Raw genomic sequence first — 27,951 nt, 5'->3', positions numbered from 1 at the left:
CACACTGAGGCCTCACTTCTGAGAATCTTAAAAGAATTTACAAGCAATTAACTCATTAACCCTACCAAAGAAATAATGGTGCTTTGCAGACAGGGAAGTGAAGCTAAAATTAAAGGCATGTACATATATGTGACTGAAAGAGTCTGTAGCAATGCAAAAACCAGAACCTGGCCTATGATCTCAAAAGCATCCCAAACATCCTGGATACTGGAGAGATCCCTTTCTTCTTGGTATTATGGGAGCTCCATGCCAAAGGGCTTTTTCTGAGCATACAACACAGAAATGTCATTTCACATCTCAAGCAACTTTGATGCTTTCAAAATTTCATTTTGTTCTGCTTGGGGGGGATAAACATCAAATTTTCTGTATGAGAAAAAAATGGTAATTCCCAAACTAGGATTTCTTAATGCCTTTATATGGACTCCTAGCCCAGGACTGGCACACAGCATTCCTGAAATGGAAACCATGGAAGTTCAAGGCCAGGCTGGACAGGGCTTGGAGCAATCTGGTTTAGTGGAAGGTTTCACTGCCCATGGCAGGGTGTGGGACAGGATGAGTTTGAAGATCCCTCCCATCCCAAACCATTGTGGGATTCTATGAATTATTCCATAATTTCCTAACATGGATGTGCATGAAAACACAAAGCCAGCTCCTCTGCTTCTGCAGGTGAATTTCCAGTGTGATGCAGAATTAGATGCATCCCCCAAGTTCAGGGGCAATGCCAACGCTTCCGTTCCGTAACACCACCTTTCATTCCAGCCACTCCCCTGTAACCAGCTCAGAGGGGTGAGCTGGAGCATAAGCACCAATGGGATCGCTGCCTCCCACTGAACTGGAAGCCCCTTTTGCCCCACTGCTGCCCCATTCCAATCCCACACCAGCACTGACAGACAAACCTGCCACCCTGGAGCCCTTTCCAGGCACACAGAGGAGCCAGCTCAGCGTTGACAAAGCCGTCCCACTCAGCTGGAAGGATGTCAGGAGCAGAGTCAATTCACCACTTCTTTCACAGAGTTACTTGTGGGACAGCACCCGGTGACAATTTGGCCTCCAAACCTTCAGTTTTAAGACAGATTTTTGGAGACATACTAATTATAGGATGTGCTTGGGTATAATAGCAGGATATGGTGCTGCTAAAGCAGAATATCCCAGCCCTACAAAAACTAGCCTGCTTTGGGCAGAGGCATAGACTTATTCTCCAAATAAGGACAAAGTTTCCCAAAACCTTCTTTGTAGCATTTTTTTTCCTCCTGGTCCCAGCCAGCAGTAGGATGTTGTGGGCCCCAGCCCCGGTGGAGTTTCCTGCTCAGGGTTTGCCCTGTTTTGCACCACGGCTTTTTCTTTCCCAGTTCGCATCAGCCTCTTAGTCTATTAGAGAGGACTCTGGGACGCTGCACCTCACTTGACTACTGCCTGCATCCTGCACTAAGAGCTTGTAGAGGAAGTGGGACAAAGAATAAAATTCTGGTGTTGGGAAAAAGCTTGCAACAATCACAGGAAATACCTGTAATTTTGGCAAAGTCTTTCAATTACGGCTACATGGCCTCAGAAGTGTCATTCTTCACTGTCAGTACTGCTTAGATCAGCTTAAAGCATGATGACTGAAGGAAAAGAAACTGCCATTCACAACATATACATCAGAAATAGGACACTGATGATGTAATCTTTATGTGCAGACTATATTTATGACAAACCAAAACATGAATCGAGAGGCAAATGTTTCTGGCTGTTTCTTCCAATCTTCACACTACTTGTTGCAAAGGAGCTTTGCATTAAAAATACTCCTCCCTCTTAAAAGTAGAAGAAAAGTTTATTCAAAGAGATTGTGAGTGGCACCACATGAGGACCTGGCCTTTCAGGGCTCGGCTCAACAGGAACTGCAATGCTACCTGAGGGTGGGAAGAGAAGCAGACAAATCCTTGATCCATTGTTCCTCAATGGATCTTTAAACTCTTTTGGTTTACAGAAAATAAAAATACGCTATCTGAAAATAAACACGATGGAAACAGTCATGAGTAGCAGAAACTCTTCCCATGAAATGATAACATGGGGCAACTGGAGATAAAATACTCCAGGGCAGTTAAAAAATGAGTTCCCCTAATTCTTTTCCAAATTTAGTGTGGCTGGCTTAGTCGGAGCTGTTTATATGGAGCATGGCCAACTTTCTCACTTGGCTGGTCTGGCAACGGCGCAGCTGCAGCCCATATAAATGGGATCTGAATCCCAGCAGCTGGGATGTTTATCCTAGGAGAATGAGGAGTCTGATCAGCTCCAGGACGAGCCTGCATGCAACCTCCTGGTTCTGTGCCGGGCCAGGAGTTGGACTCAATGATCCCTGTGGGCCCCTTCCAACTTGGGATATTCTGTAATTCCATGAACTGAAATTACCAACAGGAAAAGACAACTGTGATGGAGGTGGAAGGATTTCTGTCAGATTAACATGGCAAGGGTCTGTTCCTCCTTGGCTGAGGGTTTAGATCCTGCTCCAGAATAAACTTCGCTAATGCTTCATGATGCACCTTCCCTCTGCAGAACTGCCCTTGCACATGACCACAAAACTTTAGCATGAGTTATGATACCTCTTTTAAGACTAAAAACAAACGTCACTGCACTGAGAAACAAGAAACATATACCTGTTGCCCCCCTGGAAATCAGTAATCATCCCCAGATTTTTTTTTTCCTTGCTTTTCCACTGCCTTTGACCTTCTTAATTGTGTTGCCCATGTTGGACGCTTGTATATAACTCCAAGTCATTGGGCCCACAGAATGGCCTCAAATACCCAAATTTATAGTGTGGGTTTCACTGCTTTTATTGAAGTAACTGACATACACCTTTTTCAAACAAGGGCACTGTTCAGCAAGTTCTCCCAGGAATGAATTCCTGCTGGTCCAGCCACTGGCTCCCAGTGCAGCCTATCTAGCTCGCACTGCCACACCTCCCTGCTCTCAACATGTTGCCACGTGGCCAGTCCAGGCGCAGATCAGGAAAACTTGGGAAAAAAGGTCAGAAGCTGTAACTTCTTGGCTGGCATACAAGAGAGGGATTGCTCACACTCCCAGAACTTCAGCCATTTGGAAGTTAAGAATGGAAAGAGGGAAGGATTCGCCATAAAAGCTATTTCACTTAAATACTGGTGTTTGGCAGTAAGATGACCCTTCCAAGAGTAGCAAAATATTCACAATCTTTCCTCTTCACAGCACAATTGCCTGCACTCAGCACCTTTTGGAAAGGGTTTTCCAAATATATCACGATCAGTGATATGAATCTCTTTGAAAGTCTGGGGGCTGATGTATCTTCTACACCATTTAAGCCCCAGGGGACTTGAACATAAAAGTAGTAGATGATTTGCTGTATTAAAACAAATCCTGGACAATACAAAACCTAAAAGAAATAAGCACTGTGTGTGCTGAATGTCAGTACACCCTGCATTTCAATGAAGTAAAGCAGTGAGACAGAACAGGAACAAATTACTTTGTCTTATTTCCTCTACCAGGCCATGAGCAAAGCTGTCAGAAGACAATCTAAAATGTTCGGCTGATCATACGCACACAGTGCCTCACAAGCCAGGATGTAACTCACAACTGGGGACATGCTATTAAATGATAAACTAGAAACCAGATAAACTATATATACTGTGTGCCCTAATGCAAATTGAGCTTTACAATTACTACTGTCCATCCGTCCGTCCACCCATCCATCCATCCATCAACACAGTCTTATTTTCATAGCCCATCAAGGTAGCAGCAAAATGAGTTAACAAAATAATTCCAGTGTTCAGCTCCTGGGCCAACTTCATCCCAAATCCAAGAAAAAGATAACTCTGATTGAGGTAAACATCTGAAATTGCAGATGCTCTACCTAAGCCCTGAAAGCTGGATGTCAGTACTGTCAGCTCTGAAATGGGCTGGATGCTCGACAGGAAGAGAGGGAAGCAGCCACTCACCATAAAAACTGCTCCTCATCAGATAACCCGTTCACGGCAAACACCATTATCAGTTGTTAAATGCATCTGGTAACCAGAAAACCCGTAAGAGTGATTCTGGCTGGCATATCCTGACAGTGCCCACCACCTTCCAGTGCTCTGGGACATGTGACAGTGTAGTGGGATTTACAAGTGGTTCCCTCTTTCCTACAGTCTTCTTCCTTGTGCAGTACTTACAATACCACCCGGGAAGTGTTTAAGTCCAAGCGCCCCCAGGCTTTATCCAGGAAGGCAATGTAAACTACTCTCTCTGTTGTTGAAAGCAGAACTCAGTTTGATCTTTATTTGTAGAAATAGTATTTCAATTATTCTGAGCCATGACTTAGTACCTGTTATGGCAAAAAGGGATGGCAGACACAAATCCCAGGTTCTGATTTGGCTGGATCACCTCTCACAGGTTTGTTTGCACTCAGTCAAACCCAGCAGCTCTGGTGGAGCCACCCCTCTTTCCCATGCAGGAACATGTGGCTTGCACCTGGTAAAATACTGAAACCAATTATTTATCCCAGCCTTGGTTTGTATGAATGGAGACTGCTCTCAATAAAAACTTACAATTCTGTAACCCCAGTGGTGTGCACACACCCTCAAATCACCTGTTTGCCATGCTGGCAAAATCCCTGTTATTCACCCAAAACTCAGTGCAGAGGAGTGGATAACACCCATCACACCCCGGATCAGCCTCTCCTCAAGTCTCAGCATATAAGCACTCCTCAGGTGCTTAGTCCATCTTCTCTATAGGAAAAATCTGGTGCTGTCTTGTGAAAAAATCAGATTTTTTTTCAAGTTTGGCAGCTGAGACCGTGGGTGTGAAATGTGTGCTCCACCAGAAGCGAAGCTTCTGTTTCACATGTGTCAAGATAAACACATTTGTAAGTTCATGTAGACGTGACCCGTGGCAAAGGAGGTGCCAAAAATAACAGGCTCCATTCCAGCCTTGCAGATCTCCCTTTCTACAATTTTACCCCTATAGTTTGCTCTTCCTCAAGTACTCTACACGAGCCTGAATTTTATACTGAGATGGACAATTATCCCATAGATTTCCATAGGTTTACATACTTATGTTGTACCCAGGCAGCTTCAGGAGCATCTCGTATTCAGAGGGAGCAGATTGAGCTGAGTGAGACATCGTGCACTCCATAAAAAACCACCTGTTTTGTGAAGAGTAGCTTGTGATCTAACTACAGAGCTTGCTGGTTCAAGTTAATTCTGAAGAGCAGCTTGTGATCTAACTACGGAGCTTGCTGGTTTAAGTTAATTTTGAATGCTTCTGATTATTAAAAATGAAGAACAAATTCAGAGCACAGATCCTGCACAAACACAAAGTGGCTCTTGGGTCAAGCTTAGACTCACTCCTACAGCTGGCTTTTCCTTCCCCTGCTCCCACTGCCCAATCTTTATTTATGGGAGAAGGAAAATTTCACAAGTCGCCTTTGCACTTCTGTCAGGTTAAAAAATCCTAATAATCATGAATTACATAAAGGCCAGTGCTTGTGGTTAATCAGGCTGAAAAAAGCCAAGGGTTTGATTAACACTGTGTCAGATAAGCTTATCTCAAAGGCTGCTGAAATCTGTCCTTTCTTGGTAATGGGGTTACAAGCAGCAACGCTCTGTCTAGAAACAATTACTCATGGTCAGATTCACTAGAACAAGGTCTGACAATACTTTATTTATAAGCTTCTTTAACAGCACCAGAAGGACTTGGGATTTAATAACCAAATGAACCCAATCTAATTCCTGGGGGGGGGAGGGAGGGGGGGGAATGTCACATGAAACTAAACTATGATCTGTGGTAAATAAATTTGGTGAAGGTCAATGGTTTTCAAGTTTTGGGGGTTTTTTCCAACTCCCTGAGCCACAAGTTGAGCCACTCCAGGGGACACAGACACCAGGCATGTCTTGAGCAGCTTTCTCCAATCCAGATCTCAGCACCACATTACATGTCACAGGAGGTCACACAAAAACGTTTCTTGGGAACATTTAAACAGCTTTCCAAAAATGTAAGCCAGTGCTGCATCACCCTTTAAATCAGGATGATGTATTCCCCCTTCCCTCCCTTTCGGGTGACAGTTACCTCACCGCCCAACCATCCACAAGACAAAATAACAAAAAGACACAGAGATACAGATAACAGAAATAACCATCTTCATGACATTAGTTGAAGCTTTTTTCTGGATATATATACATATATTTATATTTTTACAGATACATACACATTCAAAAGATTATTTCCATGCAGTGCTTGGCATGTGCTCTTACAGATCTGGGAGATATTTTTATTAATTTCTTTTTTCTTAATTACTTTGCCAAATTATGCCACACTACATGGCTCCATCACAAAATTACTCCAGGGAGTACATGACATTGGCCAAAGCTGTGAGTACACACACATCTTGCCATGAGGGGCTTCATTTATGCTGAGGTTTCCTTACCCTAAACTCCCTTTATTCCCTCACCAATCCAACTCGTTTCACTGCCAGCCCAGACGGACTCCTCAGAGTACCTTATTTCCCACAAAGGCATCACTTTTTAAGCACAGTAGCAGAAGGCTACATTATTCCATTTCTCTTCAACAAACACACAAACCCCACAAAATGGAGTAACAAAATGAGAGTAACAGTAACATTGGAACCTCTTTTCTTGCAATTTTCCTCATCAATTCTAAGGTGTTTGCTTCTCTTTTGGCTCCTGTATACAATGAAAATGAGTAAATATCACGACTTGCAAAGAATTTTTAGCTAAGCCTATGTACAAGAAAGGTAAAACCAAGACTAATCTCTAAACTAAACAGAGGTCTCAAAGCAAGGACGTTTACTTTAACTTATTTTAAGGACGTTTACTCCCAACACAACCATGCGCTTGATTTTATCACAGGAAATAATTTCAGCCTCAGAGCCCCTTCTTGCCATTCTGAACCCCACAACACCACCTGGGTAAATACATGGATTTTAACCCAAACAACAAGCAGCATTCTGATTTTTGAAGCCCAAGGCCATACCCATGTCACAGTTGTGCCAGTTGGGAGTCACCTTCCAATTTCACCTGTTTTGTTTTGCTTGTGCCAACACCTCCTTGCCTTGATCCTCTGTAGGGCAGCAACTGTGAAAGGGCATTTTGAGGGGGACAAAGAGCCAACTCTTTGTGAAAATCAGTAATTGATTTTATTACTCTTCCTCCTATTTTAAAAAGGACAAAAAATATTTATATAATATTAAGCTTCTAATAAAACTTTGTAATACAGGAAGAGGAGTATGTAAAATTCACATTCCAAAAAATTTTTTTACCCTACCTCCCACTTTACATCAAGCTTGAACAACAAAAATGGAAAAATTTTTCCCTTGCAGTGCACATTTAGTCATTTGTTCAGGCTCTCACTAGTTTCATGTCATAATACTAGAATATGACTGCAGGAATATGTAATTGTTGTCAGAGCAAAACATTGGGCAGAGGATGGGAAACTTACTTTATAAAACTTAGAAGTTCAAGTGAAGCTTATAAAATCTCTTTAATATAGAATATATTTTGTTGTTACACAGCAGGGTGATACAATGTGATCACTTTCTGTGTCACATGGACCTTGCTGGCCATGCAGATGCTACAGCAGGAATTGTTCAAGGCTGACACAACCCACAAGACAAAAACACAGCACTACACTGTGGTTAATCCTTCAAAGCCTTAGCTAGGACAAACTGGACAAACTCTCCTTGGTGGTACTCTGTACTCATGTTCAGAAAAATAACATAACAGCTCTAAAAATATTTGCTAAATTTCTTTAGAAATAAATTGATTTAAAAAAAGGATTGCATTCACACTTTGTAAGGAATACTGCCAAGCATTAAAAGAGTCTATACGCAGGCAATTGAAGGTCTCCCCTTTCACAAACAAACCCTTCTCTACCTCTCCGTGGATGGTCATGTCCCTCAGGAAACCCACACTGTTCACTGGACTTCTCACTCTGCAGGAGAGACAGGCGGAAGTGTTGGCGCCTCATCCTGTGGGAAAGGTTTCTTCACACAGCTGCTAAAAAGCATCAATTAAGGTACAGAGTTTACAAGACAAGTGTGTAATTATTACATAAAGCTGCTCACCCAACCCTGTGTAAGACAGTTTTTTCTGTGCTTATTACAGACAGGGAAGAGAAACTACAGCTCTGTGATGCAACAGATCAGCTTTATAATTCAGATTAGTGCAGAAACACTGGAAAGTGGTACCACAGCATCAGCCCCCTGACGCAGGCTCCTTCAAGAAAGGGTTGGCACGAAGGGAGGATGATGCACTGATGCAGATGGAAAGGGAGACTTTGACCACATCTCCTCTCACTCCTCAGTCTTGGTCTGGGTTCTCCTGCTCACACATTATTCTGATTCTCCTCCTGCTGCTGCCCCAAAGTCCCACTTCAGGATAGGTCACAGCCTTTTGCTCTTTTCCAGCTGTGAAATAGGTGCAAAAGGAACAGAATTGGCCTCTTCCCTCGTGAAACTGACGAAACAATTCCAAAATCCCCTGCTAAACCTGGTCCAGGGACAATCCAAGGGAAGAAGCAGAGAAAATGAGGCAAATGAAAACAAAACAAATGGGAAAAGACAAACAGAAGATGGGAGATGGCCCTCTGGCTGCCTGGGGCTTCTCAACATGGGAGATGTGCCAGTGGCCTCCTTTTCCCTCTTTTCTCCCATTCAAAGCTGAACAAGGCCGTAATCAAGATACCAGTATTTCCAAACCGGGAAATCAAAACTAAATCTAAACTAAATTTAGTGATCTAAACATTTTGGAGTTTTTCTTTGGCAAAGCTAAAAGGACCCATTAAACTTTACTAATCATTCCTTACTTGGCAGAGTTCATGCCTTTGATTCCTTCTAAATTAAACCTGGGACCTAACTAATAAAAATACACCTTCTGCTAGCAAATCGAGAGTAATTCCCAAAATTTTATCCTGAAAAGAGGTCAAGTAAAATTCCAAACAACCCCTAACTTTCTGCAGCTGCAGCAGTATCAAAGATGAAGGACTACCTTTACATTCCCCAGGTTTGCTGTTCCTACAAACTACCAGTGCCAGCAACCCACATCACCAGAGGTAGAAATACTCCCAGGTCACAAGGGCATAAATTAGGGGAATTTAAGGAAAAAGGGAAAACAAAGTACTGTGTTCAGAAAGAACTTGATGTAAATGCCACAGAGGACACACACAAAGGAAGATTCCTCTTACAGTCTCTCCTGTGAAAATGTGAGGGTTTAAGGCCTCTTTGTCCCAGCACACTGTTCAAAAGTATTTATTTTCTTTTTCAGGATGCTATTTTTAACCATAACTCAGAGAAAGGCCGGACCCCCACTGAGTGTCTGACTGCAGCTCCCAGACAGGCAGAGCCACGGCGTCACTTGCTGTGACAGGAATGTGGTGACACACAGCTCTGCAGGTCCGAGTTGCCTTGTTTCCTCCATGGGGCTGGTTTCGCCAAAGTCCACTTTTATTCAGTGCAGTCAGCTCAGAGGGGTTCCATCCAGCCACCTGGTATGCCAAGTGCTGTGCATTATTCTTCTTCCTCCTGGACCACTTTCATTTCCTCAAGCACTCATGAAAGCATCACTGAGAAGACAGTGGTTACGACTGGTGTTTGTTTTCTCCATTTCTAAGAGGACTTCCTGGGAAGAAGCTCCACTCAGCTATTGTCCCTCTCACTAAACCTGTGCTTGAGGCTCCTTGGCCGCTCGGCTCTTCCGCCCCAATGTTTCAAAGCTCCTTCCTTCTTGAAAAAAAAAAAGGAGATAAGTTGCCTCATTTCCTCTCCATTTATCTTTCACGTTCAAAAGGGCTTGTGACTACATGACTTGAAAGGAAAAAACCAAATCCAAACCACGTTCTCCCTGTGCTGTGTTTGTACAGTGGGACCACGTGAGGTCTGGGCTCAGAAAGGCAGCTGGGCAGGTTATTATTAAGAAGAGGAAATTTGTTCCTGAGAATTTATTGGGAAATGGGTCGGTGAGAACTCTCCTGCTGGCTCACAGTGACCCTGCGCCTCTCAAGGCCTTCATGGCCCTCCATGTACAGACACACCAAAAGGCTCTGCCTGTACACCAGGATCTGTGGCTACACCTAGCCAGCAGACGTTCAAGGCTTGGCTTTACATGCATGGTGGCAATGCTTCAGTCAGTGCATTTAACAGTTTGCTTTCATCACTCTTGCCTTTGTATGACTGGTTATGGAGCTCCAGTTTTGGAAGTCTCAGCTCTTCCATCAAAGGTCTCTATGAAATTCTCCCCATCAATACAGTCTGAGCTCCTGCCACTGTGGATGCTGATACATTCTCTCTTGCTAGAGAAGAGTATCTTTGACTTGTCTGTATCAAAACTTAAATTCTTCATCTTTCTGTGTTTTGCAAAATGCTTCATACAGGGCATCAAGAAAAAAGCAGCCCTAAGAATGCAATGTGCAAGAGCTGCATGATAAGGGTTTTATCTGGCAAATTTATGTATGTCAGATCACATTTTCACTTTGTGAATGCAGAAGTAATCACTAGTAGTGTGACTAAACATATTTAGCCCCTGTCTAACAATGCTCATTTTGAGTCTCATCCAAACCTGAATTCCTCCAAAGGCTGCCTGCATTTCCTCACTAGAGCTACATTTCAAGCCATGTTTGCATTTTTCAAGGGTGGCTTAAAGGCAGCTGTGGCTTTCTGAGAAACAAATACAGGGAAAAACACATAAACCCATGTTCAATCTTCATTTGAGCTGATGGGACTTCACCAGCCTGATGAGATGAAAGATGAGCCCTGAATTCTATGAAATATTTTCCCACTTAACAGCATCTGGTGTGGCTTCAAAACACCCTCAAGAGCTCCTGAATCCACAACAACCTTTCAGAGACTTTTCTACCCCTTATTACTACTCCCAAACACTTTTACTATACAATCAATCATCCCTTCCAACAACATGCTGCTCAGGCTGTGTGCTACTCATGCAACAGCAGAACTTTTCGCTACCCTGAGACACTGTTTCTCTGCTATTTGCCCTTTCAAGCATCTCTGAGCCAACCGTTTCACCAACTGTTTCACCACAGGTTTTGCATGAACCCAGCAGCTTCACGCAAACAGGCAGGCTCTTGATTAAGGAAAAAGCAGAGCAGTGAAAAGGGTGATAGACAAGAACGAGCCAGGAATTCTGGAAAAGTGTGTTCACAAAACCCACCAATATGATTCATGGGGTTTTTATAATTTCCAGTGAATAAAATCATAGACAGTGTTGAAAAAAATGCATCTTATGATCTCTGCTCTACTCTGAGCTTTACTAGCAAAAGTACACCAAACCTTCAAAAACAAGCCAGTCAGGCTGAACCTTCTGGCTCCAAAGGTTTGGGCTTAAATGGAGTCAGGACTTTTTCTCTGCAAGTCTCAGAAATGCCGAGGTCAGGACAACAAAACACAGGCCTCAGATTTAACATCCTGGTTTCCAATCGTGCTTGCAGGCAGTTCCCTCTGAGGGATATGTGCCTTAGCCAACAGCCACAAATTCATAGCCCAGGAGATGACAGTCTTCTTACAACCCCTTCTGAACAAGTAATGAGGTCAGGTCCTTTTATTGTAATTATTTCCCCTTTAGAAGCACCTCTGGCCCTAAGAAGATACACACATTGAAAATTCAAAGGCATTTTTCAAAATTACTTTTGCTGCCACCAATGTGAGGCAACTCCTCCTGTTTCCAGAACAACTGGTACCAACCACCAGCGCTAGGTGGATGCTCAGCACCACTGAAGCCAAGCTGAAGCTCTAAATGCCAAGTGACGTTCTAAAAATTACAATTTTTGAGTGTATTAAAAATATCTGTTTAGTGTGCTTAAGAAGAACCTGCTGAGAGAAACACGAAAGCATCAGATCTTATCTCATTCAAGAATGACTAGTACAGAGCAACACCAACAAAGTTAGAGGAGATCATGCAGCCCTGGTTTCCAGACTGAGCAGATACCCTGACATGCTTTTTAAACTCTTAATCTCCAAGGGTTCCTTGGATTTGTAAAATACCGTATCTTGAAACGGAAAGAAAACACAGAAATGTGTTCAAGACATACCCACGATACAGAAGTAAAACTGTTTCCTGAGCCAGCAAACATGGCTTGGTTTTTTAAAAAAGGTATTTAAATGAAAATAGAAATCTCTTAAGTGCATTAGATCCAGTTTTTTTTGCAAATCTGCTCTGGCAAACTCATTTTTTGAACATACACTCTTCTCTGCTTGTCTACTGTATATAAGTTGCATATATTCTGATTAACATTATTCAGCCCAGAATAATTACACATCAGAGAGATGCCTAATAAGCTCATCTTTAAACTCTGCAGAGCTAAAAAAAGATCCCAAGCATATTTTATGAATATAGGATGGCGTCAGCTGACAGATATACGGCATAGTCCATTTTATTGTGGTTGCAAACAAGAGCCCCATGAATTAATGTTATGGGCTTGTCTTTGCATTATTCAGGACGATGGGACTTCTGAAGGAAAGCAAGAGTGTGTTCTGGAATTATGAGACTTCACTGTGAAGATAAAAGAAAATTAGTCACACAATATGGTAAAGAAAATACAGAATATAAGCAAAACTGTGTTTTACCAGCAGCATGCACTTCACTGGAAGATTTCATAAGACTTTCTGAATCAAACAGCTGCTACAAGAAGTAACAATGAATCAAAACATTTGGATTTACAACTGGAATTGACAAAGAAATATTTTCAGTTACTATAACCATATTGTTTTAGACTTACTTCAGACAAAAGCTATTTCAACAGGAAAACCTGTCTTAGCCAACAGCTGGAAATCTCATAGCCTTATTCTGGAAGGAAGGGGGACTGTTACTTTTTACAGATGTCTCCATTCTCCTCATCCAAGCAGAGTTAAATCTCTGAACAGAGAGATGGGCCCCATCTGAGACACAGCTCTCACATCCTCCCAAGGCTGTGCACACTCACACCCCTGGCACCAATTCAGCCAAGGCGACCGAACACAACGGCCACAGAAACTCAATACTGTGCAGCATCCCCAAACTCAGCCTGAGTTTTGGGGCAGCCCCTCGTCCCTTCCAACAGCAGAACTCCAGACACTCAGCTGTCAGGGAGGCTGGATTTTGCAGATGGTAACAATCAAATCCAGCCAGTGCTTCCCTCCACTGCTCAGCCCCAACACCCTGTGAGATCCAGGTTTAGGAGCACCCACCAAGGCAAGCGTGAATTCGGTTTCTGGCCACAAAAGTAACACCTGCCAATGCCAAGTGCTATGGAAAGAGCACAGCAACTTTTCAGTTGACCACACTTCCTGCTGCCTGAGTATTTAAGGCACACGAAGGAAAAGCCATGTAGCAAGAGATGAGTAACTAACAAACCACAAGCTCTTGCTCAAAATTACCATGTAGTATTTTACATTCTTAGCAACACACTGGTGTGGGACATTTGTTTATGCTGGCAACTCCTTTGTCTCCTGGTGTGGTATCAGCTTTAGTCACCCCCATTCTGGTACGGGATGTGCTGAGCCTCTTCGTATTTTTTCCAGTTGTAAGGGAAGTTGGTGCTGAGTTCAGATGGAGCCTTCCTCCTTCATTCACTCGGAACTCAGCTTCTTCCTCAAACAAGCCCAGTGCTGCCTCAGTTTTTGATGTCATCACTACGTGGCCACAGCTCCTAAGGGATCACCATGAACACACCAAGCCCAGTCTTCAAAGTCTTCCCCAGAAGCTTCTTTTGTCGCAGATCTCGGGTGTGTGTCACACCAAATATAGCCTCAATTTTGTTTTGGGCACTCTTCCCCCCCACTGCTTCCCTTGGGTTTCGTAGGACATCATGGAAACATGGAATACTAGAATCATTCAGGTTGGAAAACCCTCCCAGATCACTGAGTCCAAGCTGTGCCTGATGCCCACCTTGTCTCCAGCCCAGAGCACTGAGTGCCACGTCCAGGCCTTCCTTGGATACCTCCAGGGATGGAGATTCAAAACCTCCCTGGGCAGCGCCTGACAATGCCTGACCACCCTTTCCATGATGCTAAACCTGAATCTCCCCTGGCACAGCTTGAGGCCATTTCCTCTTGTCGTGTCAAAAGGACAGCTTTGTTCCAGAGGAAGTGTCCAAGGCCAGGTTGGACAGAGCTTGGAGCAACCTTGGATAGTGGAAGGTGTCCCTGCCCATGGCAGTGGGTGGAACTGATGAGTTTTAAGGATCCCTTTCAATCCAAGCCATTCTTTGACTGAGCTTTTCTCCTCCAAAAGCACCATAAAAGCCACCATCAGCTTTGATCAGCTGACAATCTGGAGGACCTTGCAGACACATCAGATGCAGCCCTGACATCCGCCCCTCAGCCACGCTCACAAACCATCACTCACCTCACACACTCCTCGTGTCAGTAGTTCTGCTGCTACTTCTGGGCTCAGAACAAAGACTGATGGAGCACAAGCAGCAGTAGTTAAAATTACTTTCCTTCACAATCACACCTAAAAATACCATCTTCTAATCAACCTCATATGGTACCTGCCCCATTCATTGCAGAGCTCTGAAAGTTTGTGGCATAGTGAGCTGGAAATAGCAGGAACTTGATTTATATTTAAAAGCAGGTAAATACCACCCCAGAGAACCAGATCTATGACTACTACAGAATGTAAAGCTGGATGAAACGTGTCACTTATAGGAGAAGCTCCCACATGGCTTCTGTCACCTTCTTTTCCTGATTTAGAGAAGTGCTAAGTGCCTGAGCACAGGCAGAACCTGGCTGGAAGTTTGGGGAGAGCATCAAAATCATCGGTTCCCAAAAAAATTAAGCACCAGGTTTGTCAAGCCCCAAATTAACAGCCATAACTCCTCATGCATGAAATCGAACAGCAGCACAGGATCTCAGCAGGAAGATCAGCTGAGCAATGCCTGCATGGCACTTTGTAGCTTGGCAGGTGTACAGGAAATCTCAGAAGGAAAGAAAAAACCCAAACAACGAATCTGGGGCTTCCTACTGAACTAAGCAGTAGAAAAATATACCAAAGATAAGCCTTTGCACCCTGGCCTTCGTCAAGCACCAGCGATGCGTTCAGGGCTTCAGATCCACAGAGCTTTTCCACTCACACTTAAGCCTATAAGGTACAAAGTTGTGTTTGCTTTGCCCACATGGGTGAACAGCTGCTGCTAGCTGTGGGCTTTGCAGCTTTTTCTAGCTTTTTCACAGAGGGCAAACATGGAAACAACAGGGTTTAGTCCAGCAGGTGAACATGGGTAGTGGTCGGAAACCTTCCTTTCCCACTCACCTCCAGTTTCCCTTATTCCACCCCTATGGCCCCCAAACCCTTCCCTTCCCTGCAGGACATGCCTGAGCTGCTCAAAAGAACATCCAAAGAGAGGAAAACATGTTTTCTTTAGCTTAATTCACAAAAAAAACCCAACCAACCACCAAAAAAAAAAAACCAAAACAAAAACCCAAAACAAACAAACAACCCCAGAAAACCCCATAACCCCAAAACCCTTATCCATTTTAGCTGCAGTTTTCTCAAAATGGCAATTTGGGGCAGATGCTCAGCATGGAAACTTCAGTGTGGACAGCTGAGGGCTGGCAAAGCCTCATCTGCAACTGCAAACACTGGAAAGTGTCTGGCAGACTAAATCACAGTGATATTACTTTACAGAATACTCTTAAAGAGCAAAAAAGCCTTTTTTTCCTTTCTTTTGCACAGACCTCGCCATTAAATCTTTGCCTGGGGATGATGAAAACTTGCCCTTCCTCTAGTGTGATCACGGCAGTATTGGAATATCAAGTGAAAATACATAAAGATCCTCTGTATCATGCTCAATAAAATCAAGCTGGTCTTTAGATGACATTCACCCAAGGCATTTAACATCCCCAATCCTGCTCCAAGGATTGTGTCTTCAGTTACCAACGTCACAACAATGCCCTGCAGAGAATCACAGCACAAACAGCAACTGTGGTTTCATGCAGAGGAAGGGAAATACCACGTAAAGCTTCAGAAATGCCTTCCTGAGACAGGAGATGAGAGAGGCTGAGCGAGACGGATGCTGAGTGGCACGATGGTGCTGGCATCTTCTGTAAATTTGAAGAAGCAAATTTGAAGTGTACCTCCAAAAAGAGCAAGGAAAAGCTCTTTGGCAGGCAGCAAATTTCCAGATACAGCACATGAGGGTGATTTTTTTAGCTGAGGTCCCAAGCACAATGAACCAAAAATCAGTAGTAAATGGGCCATCCCAGGAAGTGAGCAGGGATCTGATATGCATGGCTAGAAGAGGTCTCCGAGCCCTGCAAAACCTGCAGCTCCCTTCACACGGAACATAAACCTCCAGGGGAAACCCCGGATGATTTTGTAACATACAGAAGCTGTAGGTATTTTTTTCTAAGGTTGGATATGAAAGCATTTAGTGACAGGCTGAGAGAGCTGGGATTGTTCATACTGGAGAAGAGAAGGCTTCAGGGAGAGCTTTTTGAAGCCCTTCAGAACTTTTAAGGGGGCTTATAAAAAATGAAGGACAGGGCAGATAGTGACAGGACAAGGAGGAGTGGTTTTAAACTGCCAGAGGGCAGGGCTAGATGTGATATTGGGAAGAAATTGTTCTCTGTGAGGGTGGTGAGGCCCTGACACAGGTGGCCCAGAGAAGTTGTGGCTGTCTCTGGATCCCTGGAAGTGTTCAAGGCCAGGCTGAACAGGGCTTGGAGCAACCTGGGATACTGGAAGGTGTCCCTGCCCATAGCAGGGGATGAAGGAGATGGGTTTTAAAGTCCCTTCCCACCCAAACCATTCCATGATTCTATGATTCCATGATCCTGGGTGCTTAAGCGTCCAGCTGGTCCCCAGCACGTGTGTCAGTCGTTGACTCTGCCTGCTGGGATCCATCAGCAGGATGCAGCTGGAGCTGCCGCAGGGGCTGCCCCTGCTCCGAGCTCCTGTGTCTTCACTTCCCTGGACCTCTGCTTTAGCTTTGCCTGCTTACACAGTAAAGAACCAGGAACAAGGATTACCTTATGATGTCTGTGCCACACTCCTTGTGAGGACCAACATGCCTGCCCAACGGCAGCCCACGTGGAACTGAGGTGTAAATGACCTTTTCTGCAGATTACCTGTTGCAATGCATGAGAGCCACACCCAAAGCGTGCCCTAACCCTAGAAGCACAACACGGAATGAACCTGGGAAAACACCAGCATTTAGGGGAGCTATGAACAGACTGTCTTACAGCATTACCAAAGATCTCCTTACAAGCTCTCTGTGGTTTGAAAAGGCATCACTGGTGCTGGTGGTGTCGGGGAGAGCCCACAAACTGCCAGGCACAGCCACGGGCCGCTTTTCTCGGCAGGAACCGCTAACAGGAGCATGCTCCATGCTCACTCTTTAAGCAGTGACATGTAAAAAGCCCAACCTGGAGATGAGCTGACCCACTCACTTTGCAAAAAGCTCTAAAGCCGAATTCCTTCTGGAGGACAGATCATGGCTCGCTCGTGGGAAGGTACAGGAAGTGGGCAGCAATCCAAAAACCTGCTGCTCTTTTCCACCGAGGAGTGGAGTTGCTGCAGCCCGTGGCTGCAGCTGTGCCAGCCCTGGAGCAGCTTGGCTTGAGGCGGTCCCACAGCAGCACACACTGCTCTGACCCAAGGGTGGCACAGCTGCGGCCCCTCAGGCCCCTCAGAGCCCCGCAGTGTGACCAAGCACCTGCAGCAGCACCCACCCAGCGCCGCGGCCGCGCTCCGACAGCTGCAGCAGTGCCTCCCCTCTTCACACCCCAAAAACCACCCGGGAGACGCGGGGCACCCAACAGGGAGCGCACAAAAGCACTGACAGTGTCGTGCACAACATGGGTGGCGTCCCTGCGGCACTGCCCGCTCCTCGGGAGCCATGGGGTGCAGGGCATGGCACAACTACAGGCTTAGGACCCATCTCATCACAAACAGCACCCAAAAGGTCATTTGAATCACTAGTTTCAGCTTAGAAAATTTAGTTAGAAAATAACTACTCCTGATCTCACTTAGTTTCCTAAAAGAGTATCAACCATACAAAAATTATCTACATACTTTTGAAAACTATACTGCTTTTAACCTCTTACTCATGTATTCAGAAGAGCCCAAGAGTCAGCCTCACTTTTGTTTTCTGCTTCCTGCACTGTAGCTAAGACAAGTCCCTAGCTTTAAAAAACGTGCAATAAAAAAAGATGCAATAACTAAGTAACAACTTTGGTAGTACTACAATGACCTAAATATTTTGGCGTCAAGCTTCTGTACTACCCAAAGTGTAAGAGCAACTACTTGGCCGGACCGATGAACAAATATCACAGAAGCATGAAAATGAAAGGCTTATGAATTCAAGATTTAGCACTTAATTAAATACCTAGAGAAACAAAGTCACTAAAATCTTAGTTTATACATATCAAGATAAGCTTCAGTGTAGAATCAGCAGCAAACTTTTTTTAATATACGTAAGACTACTAGAAAGACACAGGATAAAGATTTTAGGAGACCCAGGCAGGTGAATCCTTTCTTCACAGAAGTTTGAGCTATTTGCACAAGCTTTAATCTTGCTTTGATATAAGAGTTCGCCTCGTTTCATCACTGTCCTTTAACTGCAAAAGCAAGTAAAATGCTTGCAAGTATGTTCAAAAACTTGAAACCACTTTTAATTGTTCTCTAAGTGTGAAGAGAACAGCATGGCTATTCCATGCAAAGGAAAAAGCTGTACTTTAAAAGCACATTCCTTATGAATATCATTCTTCCCCACCTAGACACTGGCTCTGCAGCTGCCACTGCCCAAAGGCACCAGCAGCAAAGCTGCTTTCATTATCTCAGAGCTGGCTTTTCTCCCTTTGATACCAATAAAATGTCTATCAGATGCAAAGACTGTCTTACAATTTGTGGCCAAGCTGCACTAATTTAAGAACTTCCAGTCTTCAAGATTTTGGGAAACATTAAGTACAAAGGCACAGCACACTTACAGTGTGTCTCTCAATTACAGATACTGGGGCAAGGATGAGCCTGTTTCTCACTTCTTCTATTGAAATATTCTTTCCATTGATCCCTGTGCCTGATTCAACATTGTATGTAGTTTCTTCTACAAGTGACAAGAAAAGCATAAAAAATGCCACGTGTCTTCCCCTACAATGCTGTGGTTTCCCTTCCCTCACATTACCCAAAAAAAGACCAGAAAAAAGCCACCTTTTGTTTTTCAGGCCCAGTGATGCAGCACACCATCTTTAAGGGTAGTTCTTGTATGTAGGTTGCTGTGGTGTAAAGGCTTGAGATGATCCTGCTGAACAGGCATGGAGCCTATCACAGCTCTGGGACACAAAATGGGGAACTGGGATTTCTGGGTTTAGGAAAATCTCAAGCCATTTACAGAAGGTAAATGGGGTGTGATCACAGACAATCCTTCTACTGACAAACTAATGAATGAAAACTGAAAAATTTCACCTCCTGCTTTGATTAGGGAAATCTTGACCATGCCTGTTGCAAGATAACATGACTGGAAACTTCAAAAATTGCTCATGGAGTTTTTGAGAGAAGTTAATAATGGACTATTTGAGCAATGGAAATTGAACAGAGAAGGTATATCCTGCTTTAGTCTCCCAAAGCTGAATCTGAAAGTCACCAAGAACAGTAAATTCTGTTCACATGGGTGGCAAATACCTTTCCCATCAATCACATCCCTGGATGCCTTTTGCTTGCATTCTGTTGAAACATAAGAAACAGCACTTGGCCCCTTGAATTAAAGGCCATAAAACCCAAAGAGAAGCTGCCTCTCCTTTCCAGCACAGGCAGGCACCATTTATCAAAACTATGGGATGAAAATCTGCCACTGGCTCCAAAAGCAACAATCTCTCTGAGCACTAAAACTTCTCAGAAAACAAGTAAAGCCAAAAGGATTTTCCTTGAAAAATCTCACTTCTTACAATCTTCAAGAACTTGGAAACTTTGCAAGTTGCATATAATAGAATTTTACATGCCTACTGAAATCTGAATTTCCTGTGCACTTCACTTCTTCCTTCCGTGGGTATTTATCCGTATTTGGATTGGACTAGATGGCACTACCATGAATTCTGAATTTAATACGTGCTTGTGAATGAAAACATCATTCTGCCTCTTCCTTAGATTTTGGGAGTTGCAGGTAAATCCAATCAGCTTTTACCATAAACCTCACCAGATGAAAAGGAAAAGCAGCCTCTAAGAGCTACAAACTAGATGCAGTTAAGTCCAGAGAGACCCCACACTCACAGAATTTGGTTGGAATGACCTTAAAGCCCATCTCATTCCACCCCCTGCCAGTAGCAGGGACACCTTCCACTAGGCCAGGAAGTTGCTCCACACCCTGTCCAACCTGGCCTTGGACACTTCCAGGGATGGGACACTCCTGCTCTGTATGATGCCACAACCATGCTCACCTGCAGAAAATGGAAGAGAGAACTTCTGGAACACGGCACAACCCAGCTTGGAACAGGCTGGGAGCAAAGGCAGGGAGTGCAGCCAGACTTGTAGAGAGCCCTGCTGTACTTGCAGTCACACACCAAATTAAAACCAGAAGGATAAGTGACAGTTTAAAGCAGAAAATCCAACATCCAGTCTGAGTCCCTGTCCAAAAAAAGGCCAGCTTTTCCACAATTAATTCCAAGTAATTCTTCCATCCTCCAGCTCTCCTGCTCCCACCTCTGTGTACACTGGCTGAGACTTTCACTCCAGAGCTGTATCAGGCGCTCGGGTTCTGTCCCTCCGAGTCGGTAGGACTCATCTCCATACCACTGCTGGAATTTATTCAGCTGGCTTCCTGGAAAGCTAATGACCCATTTCCTATCTTGTCTTTCAAGTAAAGGGTAAACAAGGCTCCTCTTCAGCCTCTAAAATGGGACAGAATAGGAGTCTCTCTGCTTTTTCAAGTATGCTGCATCTTGTAGGAACACACCTACAGCATGTGATCGTTGTGCAAAATCCTGACTTAATTAACACCACAATGAAATTCCTAAGTAAAACAAATGGCTAGAAAGAAGTTTCTTACAGACATTTATTAACAGCTTTCACTGTCACCTCAAAAGAACAACGTGCAGAAGGTCTGCCTGGAAAAACTTCCTAAACAATGAGGAAATCCACAGGGTGCATCCCAGGTGCCGAAGGGTGACAGCACTGCCACTGTGCCCTGAGCTGGGGCTCAGGTCCCACCTGCCTGGGGGAGGACATAGATGGAAAAGAAGGGAAGGAAGAAACTGCATTTAAACAAATAAATCCAAAGGAAATAACTACAAAGACTCATCCTCTGGACAGATGTCAGTTTACAGAAATGGGTAGCCAGGATATGGTTAAGCACACCAAGCACCCTTAAGAAAAAACAACCTTCAGAGAAGTTCAATTTTTCATATGCTGAACTGTTTTGGAGACACACCTGTTGAAATTACTGGTGTTGGCTGCTTGAAATTTTTCCACTTCTGCAAATTAAAAAAAAATTAATCCCAACACAAGACAAGAGAAGAGCTTGGTCCTCTACTGCTTCTGCTGCTGAGATTGCAGAAATGGAAAATCATCGAGACTTTAAGGGCATTTCCATCTTTGCCCGCTGTGAGATCCTCATCCTTGATTGTTTCCTGTTTGCTAGTAGAGACACTAAGCAACACTTTGCCATCAGTAATGATGACACCTCCAGCACAATCTCACAGGACATACCACTAAGTTGCTTTAGCAATTCAGCTAAATTCAGCTGATTCCTGAATTTCACGATTGCACCCCGAGCCCGAGCCCGTAACTCCCCACCACCGCCCTGGACCGCTCCCTCTTGGGTGTAGCGCTCCTTAAGCATCATTAAACAATTCACCCAACAAACAACTCCCATCATAAGTTTAGCCCATGCCTCATCAAACTGAGAGCACAAATTTTTTTAATAAACTCTTTTCACATGACCAACTCCCAGTCTCTTAATTATTACTGCCATGTTTTAAAATCCGTTTCATTCACATCCTGAATAATCCCCATGTAGTCCCACCAAAACCCCACAAAGCAAGATTATCTCTGCCACAAGTCGTCTTTTTCAAGGCCCCAGTCCAAAACCTAGAGGAATTACTATAAAATTTTCTTTTCAGAGGGCTTTAAATCATTTTACTCCTTACAATGTGTGTGTATTTAAAATATCCTATGGATCTTAAATAGGTGGAAAAATTTATTTTTCCATAGGTCTGGTTAGAAAAACAGGCTTGTGCTGCACAGCACAGAAGACACCTTTGAAACTGCTATGGTTTCCAGACTAGCAGTGCTGCAGTGCCTGTGGCCTGGCTTTCTCCCACTTCCCCCTAAATATCCTCCCCACACCTTCTCCCAGAGACACAAACTGTTCCCAGTGCTCACAGGAGTCCCTGCTAACTCATTTTTCCATTATTTCACTATGACATTCATCTCCTTCAGGTAGGAGTAAGGAATATCAAGTCTTGACGTGTTATTCACAATTTCATCCCCCAACAACGACCAATTTTCATTAATTTCTACTTGACAAAGACAAAAGATGTTGCGATGGCTTGCAAAATGTAACTTCATGAGATATAAATACATACATAGATTTTCTGAGTGTGGAAATTGTTTTGCAAAGCATTTTCATCCCCAACTAAGTGTTTAGGCAGTTGATTCAAACTTCACAATGAAGATCCCTGCCCTTGCAGTTTCAAACACAACCTCGATTTCCCTGGGAAGACCACCCAGAAATCACACATTGGTATCATCTATTCTCTTCTTAGGCATTGTTTGCTGCAGGGGATGCACATTACCAGGTCAATAATTACATTTGCTGACTTTCAGGTCATGATATTGCCCAAGTATTGCCCTGTGTACAACCACACACAGCTTTGCAAGTTGGCTGGTTCAGTCCTACCACATCCTCCCTAAGAGCATGGGAGCTGGAAGCAGTTTTAGGTGGAAATCCCAGGCTTGGCATTCAGTAACTGAGACACCGCGTGGGATGCCTTCCTGGTTTTCTCTGGGATTCATTCCTCCAGCTGGTCTGACAAGGCTCACCCCAATTCACCCACAGGGAACTGCAGACAGCAAAGCAGCTCCCAGGCTCTACCCAGCGGTGCCTGTGCTGAGGGCAGGTTCTTGAGGGGTTATAGAGGCACCTGTTTGACTGGGTTTGCATATTTTCAACATAATTTTACATCTCACATAATTCTTGTCCTCGTTTGGTTCTCTCATCCCACAAACAACATGAGCAGACAGACTTTTGGAAGTCAGAAAACCTGTAGAACTGTACCTGTGTTGATGCAGAAGCTGTAACATGGAATTGTGGAATATCAAGAGTTGGAACAGACCCACAAGAATCATCAAGTCCAACTCCTGCCCTGCACAGGACATCCACCGCCTTTAATGCTCAGCCCCTCATTTCCATTCATTACATTGTGCTTTAGCTTAAATGTTGTCTAAGTGAACTACAAGGCTTTACCACCCATTTAATTTCAGACAAATTAAATTATCATTACAGCAACGAGAAATTAAATTACACCATCATGAAAACAACTATGAACTACACCAAGCTCTCACCTGAAGTAATACTCAGGATTTCCTGTCTTGAGGCTGCTGGTATTTGGACCAATATGAGTGAGCATCCCGAAATGCACAAAGTTTGGACAGTGTTGCTGGCTCCTTGGGCTTGCTGTCTCCCCATCTCCCTCCCTCACCAGTGCTGTCCCATTCCAGCACTATGGACTGACAATCCTGCTGACAAAAAGCAAGCCTTTCCCTTTCCTTCTTACTGAGGACACCCCTGCATCACCTGTGGAGGAAAAGAACCCCAAAAGCTACCATCCCACCAGAAAAACTGAACTAAGCTTCACAAAGCCAACTAAAAAACGTACTGCTTATTCAAGCTACAAACTCAGTGCTTCCACATGGTCCCTCTTGGAATGAGGGGGCTCATCACAGAGCTCCTCTGCAAATAGACACACCCAGGTGTGTAAGACAGAGAGGCAAGGCCTGAATCTCACAGACTCCAGCCTAACATCAGCACTAGGTTTGGTGAGTTGGCTGCATCACACTGTTTCCATTTAAGATGCTCTTCACAATTCTTTTTCCTCCTCGGAAGTGCTAATTCACAGGCAGCCACGGTATGAAGTGCCTCATTAATTATTTTTCCAAGCAGGAGCTTAGAGTGGGGGATCCTCACAGCACAAACAGCAGACGTGAGCCAGGGGATGAGCACAGGATTTTAATTCCTTCTTCCACAGTGATTTCCCTCTGGCTCTTGCCTGTGCAAAGACATGATGGGCAAACAAGGACTGTGTCTGGAGTGCTGCAGAGCTCTCAGCATGACCAAGGCACCCTCTCTGTGAGCTGCAGGGAAGTCTCAGACACACACATCCAGCCCTACTTCACACACAGGGATTTCCCAACCTTTCAGCATTAGCTCCCAGTTCTAGATGATGTCCAAGGCAAAGACCTGCATGATTTCCCCATAACTAATAAGGTCCCTGAATTTCCTAATTTTTTTTTTTTTTCAGTAAATAGACATCAACCTTTTCAGGTGCTCACAACTCAGGGACCAGAAACTTGAAATGCTGAGCTGTGGAAATGCAACTTTGGCTGCAGCATGGGGATGAATGTAAAGAAAAATAGAAATCCATGGGAACTGCACCTTCATGTCTCTGATGGGACTTGAAACCACCCTCAATGGGGTAGGAAAAAAGGACAATACTGATAGGACACTGTCGAAAAATCTCAGTGTGTGAGGTCAGTAGCTCTGCTGACTGCTTTTTGGGTAACAGCCATTTAATAACTGGCCATCCTTCCCAACTCAGGAATCTCTTGAAAGACCCACTGTGATTTCAAGAGTCCTAATAGAGGAACGGCTCAGTGTTTGCACTCCCTCTGCACCACAAAAAAATCCCAAAGCAAAGAAATCCAAGGACCAGCTGGGCTGTGGGCACCACCCAAGAGTCCCCCTCCGGCCCGAATCCTGAGCACAGAGTTTGATCTCCCAGCCCACAACAGAGAGGGCTCTCGCAGGCTCCACACGCATCATACATCAAGTGCTAGAACTGGGCTTCCTTTTCTCATGCAAACTTTTATCCCACTTATAAATCTCCAGCCTTAAAATTTACTTTGCAAATACTTTACCTGCTGCCTGAGAGATAAGCAGCACAGGTAAGAGTAAGCTGTGTTTCATACAGAATTGCTCAAGTAACAAGAAGACTCCCTAAATGCCAGAATTACACTCTTTTCCTTCATAGTTTAATAGCAATATACATAATTTAAAGCCTTTTTTTGTTGTTGTTCTCTCTCTCTCTCTCTCCTAACATTTCAATGGGATAAAGAGCTGTCCTTACACAGTCAGACTGGTTTACCTCAGTACGCACCTAGCAGTGCTGCCACTGCCTCCAAGGGGCTTGGTAAAGCATCAGCCCATATGGTGCCGGTTGGATTCACACTGGCAAAGCCCGGTGCCTCGGAAGCTGCCGGGTCTGGAGAACCGGGATCTGTCACACAGACTCAGCCGCAGCGCTCCACGCTCTCTCAAGTTTCACCGTCTACTTATCACTCCCTCAGCGGGAACTTCTAAAGCATCACCCTTAAGAAAGTGCTCCAAACTACATCGGACGCTGAGAGTCAGCCCAACCCGCGCTGTCCCGCCGGCTGGCAACCCGCGGGGCTCCCGGAGCGCTGCCGGCGGCTTTCCCGAGCCCCGGGGCTCCCGGAGCGCAGCGCTGCGCCGGTCCCCTAGCCCCGTACCTCGGATGTAGGCGCACTTTCCGTCGTCCAGCGCCGCGGAGGCAGAGGCACCCATGGCTCCGTGAGCTGCGGTCCCGCCGAGCCCGAGCCGCTCCCGCCGCTTCCTCCGCAGGCACCGCCCCCGGCCCTGGCCCTGCCCCGCCCCGCCCGGGAGGGACCCGCGGCTGCCCCGCGCCCTGCGGCGGCTCCGGCCCCCGGCACGCCTGTGCTCGGTGCTCTCTGTGCCCCGCTCTGCTCTGCCTCACTGTCACTCGTCAGCGCAAAATCCACATCCCCTTGGAGACACGGTTACAACCTCCAGAGTTAAAGACCGTGCCAAAGTAAAAGCACAGTTAAACAGGACCAAAATACTTCTCCTGGAGGTGTCCAGAAGGCAGCTGGGTCTGGCGCTGGGTGATGTGTGCAGTGGCTTAGGAGTGACAGTGGCAGTGCTGGGGTGACGTTTGAACTCGATGATTTTAGAGGTCTTTTCCAACCTTGATGATTCTATGATTCTGTGATTAAAGGCCCTGGCACAGGATGACCATAGGAGCTGTGGTTGCCTCATCCCTGGAAGTGTCCAAGGCCAGGCTGGATGGGGCTTGGAGCAACTTGGGCTAGTGGAAGGCGTCCCTGCCCATGGCAGGGGGTGGAATGAGATGATTTCAAGGTCCCTTCCAACCCAACCTATTCCATCCTTCTGTGATTCTGTGATTTATGGCTCAGTCTTCAGGGCCGTATTGTCCCACTCTTCCCAGGAATACAGCATATTGCTATTGCATGTTTGATTCCAGGATGAAAAATAAACCTACACGAGCAGGCACTAAAATACACATCCCTTCAGTAAATATTGTCCAGTGATTGAAACAACTTCCTAAAACAGGCCAGAGCACCAATCTGCAGATCCTCAGCATAGCAATGTAAGGCAGTATGGAACACATACCTGAATTCTCCTACACTTGAATAATAATTTCACATCATACCCAGATGTGACTTTCTAAGTTATTTCCTTCTTTTTTGCTCTTTTTATAACATTAATCCAGCTGACTGTCCATGGGCAGGGTGCCATCCCTTATTGTGCCTCATATGTTTTGTATGGAGCTGATGAGTTGCAATGAATATGGATTTTGCTGACACTCTGGAGGTTCACAGTGACTAGAAGTTACACATTTTACCCTTAAATACTTTTCATTCAGTTTGTACACATCTGCCACTCACTGTGAAATTGCTTTCACATAGTTCAGTTTTGCTGATGTGGGCTGTGGGGTTAGTAGGTTTAATGCTATGCCACTCAGCTGATCACAGAACGATGAAATATTCTGGGGTTGAATCTTTTTAAACCAACACTGAACTTGATCATATTTGAAATATTGCAGATGATGTTTGACATTGAGTTCAGTATTGTGCTAAACAACCTCTTTCCTTCCAAAATTCATGTTCTCTGGACACACACTGGTTGTATCCAAGTACGGTGGAGTAATTGCTTCACTACCTCGAGGAGATCAGGCTCGCCCAGAGCATCACTGAGCCAGCATCTCACAAGTCTATAGAGACTTCAGTTGACCTAAACATTAAATCAACAGCACTTCTAGATGTCAAATGTGAACCAGGCTCTGTTTTGGATATATTTGGTTGTCAGGCTCTGCCTGAGAGCTCTCAATGAGGTGGCTGCTCTGGTTTGCTCACTGCACCTCTGTGAGCTGTGTGAGCAGACACCAGCGAGGAAATACTGGTTACTCGTGTGCGTTTTGAAGTCGTTAACTCAGAGGAGAATTTGGGCTCTGCTCAGCATAGCGTATCTGTTATCAAATGTAGCTGAGGAGCTTTGCATAACGTACAGTCACGTGTAATGGGCAAGTCAGCTCCAGGAGTCTGGAGAGATAAACCATGGGGAATTCATGGGCCATGAAGTGGATTGCAGTTCTGTCCCATCATTTAGCAGATGAAAATATGCCAAATCCCAGAAGCTTCATACCCCAGGACAAATGTCAGAATGTGCACTGAATGGGAAACCTCCCTATCTAAGTACAGCTAGGGTAAAAACAAAATGAGAACTGAGGAGTTTATTTAGTTATAGCATTCTATACTTTGGTACTGCCTGATCCTGAAGATCCCCAGGCATTTCAGAAACACTTGCTAATTAAAGACTGTGATTTCCTTTTTAAGATAGGGAAATGCTGTGTTTTGATGGCAAAGCTTGTGTCTTTAGCATCTTAAAAAGACACCATAAGAAATGTGAGCCAAATCAGGAACAGAGATAAATGATCCTCTTTCTGTACTGCTTAAAACCAAACCCATCCTC

General features: G+C 44.6%; 1 protein-coding gene across 1 annotated transcript in view; it reads right to left on the bottom strand.

Moving 5' to 3' along the window:
• NIBAN1 (niban apoptosis regulator 1) overlaps window positions 1-25,753 on the bottom strand; it is a 56,651-nt gene extending 30,898 nt beyond the window's left edge. Inside the window, exon 1 of the mRNA XM_082287574.1 lies at window positions 25,671-25,753. Coding sequence (XP_082143700.1) covers window positions 25,671-25,725 — 55 coding nt within the window. The 5' untranslated portion in view covers window positions 25,726-25,753. The remainder of the gene's footprint in view (window positions 1-25,670) is intronic.
• Window positions 25,754-27,951: the final 2,198 nt, after the last annotated feature.

The sequence above is a fragment of the Coloeus monedula genome, assembly GCF_965178545.1.
Source record: "Coloeus monedula genome assembly, chromosome: 9".
Classification (NCBI taxonomy): domain Eukaryota; kingdom Metazoa; phylum Chordata; class Aves; order Passeriformes; family Corvidae; genus Coloeus; species Coloeus monedula.
Note: the sequence above shows the minus strand (reverse complement) of the source record. Positions and strands in the feature narration are given on the sequence as shown.